The sequence below is a fragment of the Schistocerca americana genome, chromosome 8 (genome assembly GCF_021461395.2).
Source record: "Schistocerca americana isolate TAMUIC-IGC-003095 chromosome 8, iqSchAmer2.1, whole genome shotgun sequence".
NCBI classification, from domain to species: Eukaryota; Metazoa; Arthropoda; class Insecta; order Orthoptera; family Acrididae; genus Schistocerca; species Schistocerca americana.
Genome location: NC_060126.1, coordinates 448,549,620 through 448,555,619, shown reverse-complemented (window position 1 = coordinate 448,555,619; position 6,000 = coordinate 448,549,620). Strand labels below are relative to the sequence as shown.

At 44.0% G+C, this 6,000-nt stretch overlaps 1 protein-coding gene across 1 annotated transcript in view; it reads right to left on the bottom strand.

The window, feature by feature from the left end:
- Positions 1-1,169: 1,169 nt before the first annotated feature.
- Positions 1,170-6,000, bottom strand: part of LOC124544767 (serine protease inhibitor I/II-like) — a 40,199-nt gene continuing 35,368 nt past the window's right edge. Inside the window, exon 4 of the mRNA XM_047123445.1 lies at positions 1,170-1,244. Coding sequence (XP_046979401.1) covers positions 1,211-1,244 — 34 coding nt within the window. The 3' untranslated portion in view covers positions 1,170-1,210. The remainder of the gene's footprint in view (positions 1,245-6,000) is intronic.

Sequence of the window (6,000 nt, the reverse complement as noted above, 5' to 3'; positions counted from 1 at the left end):
AGGGATGAAGCAAAATACAGTATTAGATACACGATGGAAGGGGCATCCCAAAGAGTGAGTGACCAAGAAGCCACTCAGCGACTTTAAATCAATGAACTACATTTTATTTGTGTGTTTGTGTGATTCAACTGTCAAAATAACATCTGTACGTCATCACGTTTTTTTTTTTTTTTTTTTTTTTTTTTTTTGCCGATAAAGACGTAAATTAGAACTGGAAGCTCAAATCTTTCTTCGTTTTTTCCAAAAACTACGTCACAAATACGGGATTCCATGCAACAAGACTCGACCTTCGAATGACCTTCGACAATTAAGATCGTCTTTACTGGTAGTGACCTGTGACTCCTTACACACCTTCCAATTTGCTTCTAACATTGTGTTTTGCTGTATCCCTCCTCTACTCCGAGATAATCCCTACTGTAACTAAAAACATATTTGATTATTTGACCATTATGTCTTGTCATGACCTTGAATAGTGTATCATTTCAAATCTTAAATATTACCGTTTTCGTTTTAGAAAATCACTTTAAACTCCAAATCATCGTGAAAATCACTTTCAAGTTCACGGCCATTAGCGGCAATGCTTAACGCTCTTTATCACTTACAACTTTTATCTGAAACATTTTCCTGTACCTCATCTCTATCCCGAGGTATTCCCCACTACAGATTGAAATGATTCACCCTATATATTCATAAATCTGGATATGACTAACTTTATTTCCTGAAATGCAATACATTTTATCGTTTCCAAGCGAAAAATATAATAACCACAATAAATCGGTGAGTGCTTTCTAGAAACGCTCTTAAGTAACCCTTGCTGTGTCAAATCATCGTAAATTGGAGAATTTCATCCACAACGAAGCATAAAGGTTAAGTGGCAGACTTGAGATAAAGACTTTACAGATGTTTGCATAGCCAATGTGCTGACTGATTACTTGTAGGAGAGTACATCTTATTCATGTTACGTGCCTTTTTTTGTTTTTGTTTCTCTTTTTTTTTTGAGATGTTTTTCACAGGATGTCTTTAAGTAAGTACACGACAATAGATGCGCATGCTTTATTATTTAAAAGTCGTAACATAAGAACTGTATATTCAAGACACAAGTTAGAGAGGAAGTAGAATATTCATTAGATGTTAATCCTTCAGAAGAGCCGCGTAAACAGGTGAAAGACTGCGTTGCAGCACCCAACGAAGGTGTCACGATGTGCAGGAGTTATTCACCATCGGGCTGTTTCCGGCGACTTTCCCTGCAAGGAAAACAAGTCCGTCAGTTACGCAATTGTTTTTTAATGTCATAAATTTTTATACCGATTTCCTCCTATCCTCCATCTGTACCCGTGTTGTGCTAATATCTTCATCCCCACGTAACTACTACATAAAACGTCCATCACAATGTGTTCTGCATGTCTAGTTGTTGTCTGCCCCGCTAAATGTCCCTCCTATCATCTTGCAATAGCAAGTTAATGCTCTAACAGGTGTCCCAGTAACCTGCTCCTCCTTCGGGAAAGGACCTTATAGTGTGGCCCTGACCTACGCGGAATGGCCGTGCGGTTAGAGGCGCTACGTCACGGACTGCGCGGCCCCTCCCGCCGGAGGTTCGAGTCCTCCCTCGGGCATGGGTGTGTGTTGTCCTTAGCAAACGTTAGGTCAAGTAGTGTGTAAGTATAGGGACCGATGTCCTCAGCAGTTTGGTCCCTTATGAATTCACAAACATATGAACATTTTGTGACACTGGGCTGAAATCGCCACTCCATTCCACATATCATTCCCCCTCATTTAGCCTTAATGATCACTATTGTGTAACTCACCTGATAACAAATGGTTATTTTGGTAACTGATAAAGCAGGAGAAAATCTTTACTGAATAATTTTGTGTTGTGTTGTTGTTGTGAGACTGGTTTGATGCAGCTCTCCATGCTACTCTATCCTGTGCAAGCTTCTTCATCCCCCAGTACCTAATGCAGCCTACAACCTTCTGAATCTGCTTAGTGTAGTCATCTCTTGGTCTCCCTCTACGTTTTTTACCCTCCACGCTGCCCTCCAATACTAAATTGGTGATCCCTCGATGTCTCTGAACATGTCCTACCAACCGATCCCTTCTTCTAGTCAAGTTGTGCCACAAGCTCCTCTTCTTCCCAATTCTATTCAATACCTCCTTATTAGTTATGTGATCTACCCGTGTAATCTTCAGCATTCTTCTGTAGCTCCAGAAGTGTAAATAACTCATTTTACGTGAAACTGTGAGCTTGAATTACAAAACGAGTCAGTATGAACTGAAGCACTGAGATCCAATGTGGCCAACTCCATTGTACGTCCCGCTGGCCAGTTGTAGGTGACGACTGGCCTGGCTGACGCAACAGGGAGGCAACGGCTGCAGTTCGGGCCCCATGCCTCGATGCGTCTTGAATATTTGCGCTTTGACGCTGAATCCTTAGTTTACGGCCCAGGTTCCCTGCAACGACACTCCGTCACTGCAATAACGGGACCGTCCGTTTACCGGAGTGGGAAAAAGACGTGAAATAGAGTGCAGTGTTTTTTGTATTTATAAAGCGCTCTTCTAGGAGTTGGAGAGTGGGAGGAATGGCAAGGTCCATCGATGAACTTACAAGGGCTGGAGAATTGGAGGAGTGACATCAATGAATTAATAAGAGTTGGAGAATGGGAAAAATGGCAGTGTGCAACAATGAACCTCTTAAAGGTTCTAGAATAGAAGGAATGGCTAGATGCAAGAATGAGGTAATAGATAGAGGAATGACGTGGCTGGCAGTTAACTATATTCTGAGGTCTGTGCTTTTAAGAGCTTGTAAGATATTCCTTATTTTCAGATAAGAGCGCAGTTTACTTTATTTCCAGTTTTGCTATTTCACATATCTGAACTATATGTATCAGTGCTCTGCAGTGCCTACGGAGTAAGGAGCGAGTGGTAGCACCCCGCGCTGGCTAGCAGAGGCGTTGGCCAGCTGGTGCTTTCAGAGTCAGTGATATGGTGTGCCGATGCAGGAAATGCTCATGACATCAGCAAAGAGATACGTAGGGAAGGTACATTTATTCTGGAGTGAATCACGTAACTCTTATTAACAAATATCTACTAACAAAAGTTGCCTTTTCCCTCTCAAACATCAGGAGGAGTCTACGGTCATAAATACTGTCTTCCAGCAATTTTACAATACCAGGAAACGTCGATATTAATAAATAAATGAATAACTTTGGCGTAACCGAAGATGTATGATCTTTTACGAACTATACCGATCGTATGCTCAAGTTATAGACTGTGAGCCATAGTCAGCAGTCGTTGATAGGATGCCTTTCGAACTAGTCATGCACTCCGTCTTCAGGCCACTAGTGGCTCACAGGGACCACCCGACCGCCGTGTCATCCTAAGTTCAGGATGCGGATAGGAGGGGCGTGTGGTAAGCACACCGCTCTCCTGGTCGTTATGGTGGTTTTCTTTGACCGGAGCCGCTACTATTCGGTCGAGGAGCTCCTCAATTTGCATCACGGGGCTGAGTGCACCCCGAAACATGGCAACAGCGCATGGCTGCTGGATGGTCACCCATCCAAGTGTCGGCCACGCCCGACAGCGCTTAACTTCGGTGATCTCACGGGAACCGGTGTATCCACTGCCGTTGCCCGAACTAGTCATGCGGTAGACAATAGTTAGCTTATAATCAGCGTGAACAAGCTCATTATACGATGTGTTTTAAATAAACGCACCATAGTGGCGTCCCACGTAAAAGTTAGTTGCACAAAAAGCTTCTTCCCGGTTCATTACGCAAAACATAGACAATAGTACTGCACTTTCAGAGTCCGACGGCGCTGCTACGGCTCTGCAGGAGGGCGTAAGACTTCGAGAGCGTCTCCAAATATCAGGTAGGAAGAATTCCCACGCGGCAGCTCACTGAGTCAGTTCAAGGACAGACTTGCTTAATGGGAAAGCATGGACAGTTACTCTGTATGCTCCTTACACCATCGTCTACGGAATCAGTCGCTACACTAGGACATTTCAGGCGATTTCGTACTAGTGGGTGGTTCTTGCAAACTCCAGGGTAGCGGCCATACCGCTGCGTTATTTTATCATCTATCACACAGAGGGCAGCTCCAGCGTCGTCGATGAATGCCAGAAGCTGATGTACCTCCCACCATCGGGGTTACAGTTGGGTACGCAACTCCGCTACTTACCACAGCTTTCAAGTTAGTCTCCGACGCGCTAGCACTTCGTGGCTGCTTCTTCTTGATGATAGTGAATACATCTCTGATGAACGCTGGGTCACGATTAGTACCTGTCCTCTGTAAGTGCTCGGTACTAAATTGTACAGTAGCTAAAATCATCAGTGGGTTTCGAAATGTACAAAAACCAATGCCAGTAGGATAGTGCTAATGGAAATTTGTCTGATAAGTTACATTCACCATATTGTCTAGGTATTTCTGCCGTTTTCTGCTTTGGTGATAGTCGCGAGTGTAATTGGGGAAATGCTATCTTCTTCGTGTGCAATTGTAGGAATCCACTGCGCTTCTGTGTCAATGGCGTAATATTTCTTTCCTGATTGGCCTACTAACACAAAACGCACTCGATTCTCCGCGTGTGTAACATTAGTTTTTACAACGACCAACAAGCATATAGTTGTTACAGGGCTTCAGCACTCAAGTCTGCGAAGCGGCATGCATTATCATGTGTGGGGCTACGTTTACACACCATATGAGCACCAGCAGAAAAGTGACGGTAGCTGACTCCCTCACTCCGCCTCCGTCATGGTCTGAAACAAACCTTAGCACTGATATCCGTTCATCTTGAACATTTATTCCCCCTTAGAAATTTTATCAAGCTTTCTCAACTACATCTTCCACATCCAAGTTGAATAGCTGCAGTCCCCAATAAAATTCTTCTGGGTTTGAGGCCGCATTGTCGGCTATAAAATTCTGATGTTTCGGCGACTGTTGCAAGGCGCCTTACTCAGGGAGTATTGTTAGCGATACACCCTGAGGAAGGCGCCTTGCAACAGTCGCCGAAACGTCGGAATTTTATGGTCGACAATGCAGCCTCAAACTCTGAAGAATTTTATTGACTGTGTCAACGGCCGCAGAAGCCTATGTTTACAGCTGCAATCCTCTCTGACACCCATGCTAACACGTCTTTGCTAGCCTTTCACTTTTATATCTCCCACCTGGGTTTTGTAGATGCTGTAGATTATTCGTCTCTCTCTCTTGATTTTGACTCCTATAGTCCAAGGATTGTGTACATATTGTTCCACTTTAAATTAATGAAAGCTTTCTCTAGGGACACATCCTAATCCATCTTCAATTTATATTCCGTTACCAAGACCAGTCTCTGGATTGTTTCCCTGGTACCTTACCCCTTGGGCGGCCGGAGTGCCCGAGCGTTTCTAGGCGCTTCAGTCTGGAACTACGCGACCGCTACAGTCGCAGGTTCGAATCCTGCCTCGGAAATGGATGTGTGTGATGTCCTTAGGTTAGTTAGGTTTAAGTAGTTCTAAGTTCTAGGGAACTGATGACCTCAGATGTTAAGTCACATAGTGCTCAGAGCCATTTGAACCATTTTTTTTTACCTTTACCCGTCCGCGAACTAAAGTGTTATTCGTCTATTAATCACTCAATATTTTTTTCTATTTTTCTGTGTTTTGTACTGGTCAGCAATTTTCAAGCATGTTTCACTGGACTAATCGTCTGGAAGGTTCCAAAGGCTGCTATCGCACCTCTATACGTGGGAAACTGTGCCAGCGCTGGCCCTGTTTTGCAAGTCTCTCTAGTTCGCTGAACACCACGCCTTCCCCGCGCGTCTAATTTTCTCCACCTGGATCCTTTACTACTTATCAAATTTCTCCCTCTCCTAACTCATATTGAAAACCTCCGAACAACCTACATCATCCGCAAACTCGACTCCAATAATCCTTTGTTTCCGCTGTTCTATCCAACCGTAGTACGCTGCCTCTACCATCACGTCCCACTAACCCCACACGCTCCACATACTTTCCCAAAGGACTTCAAC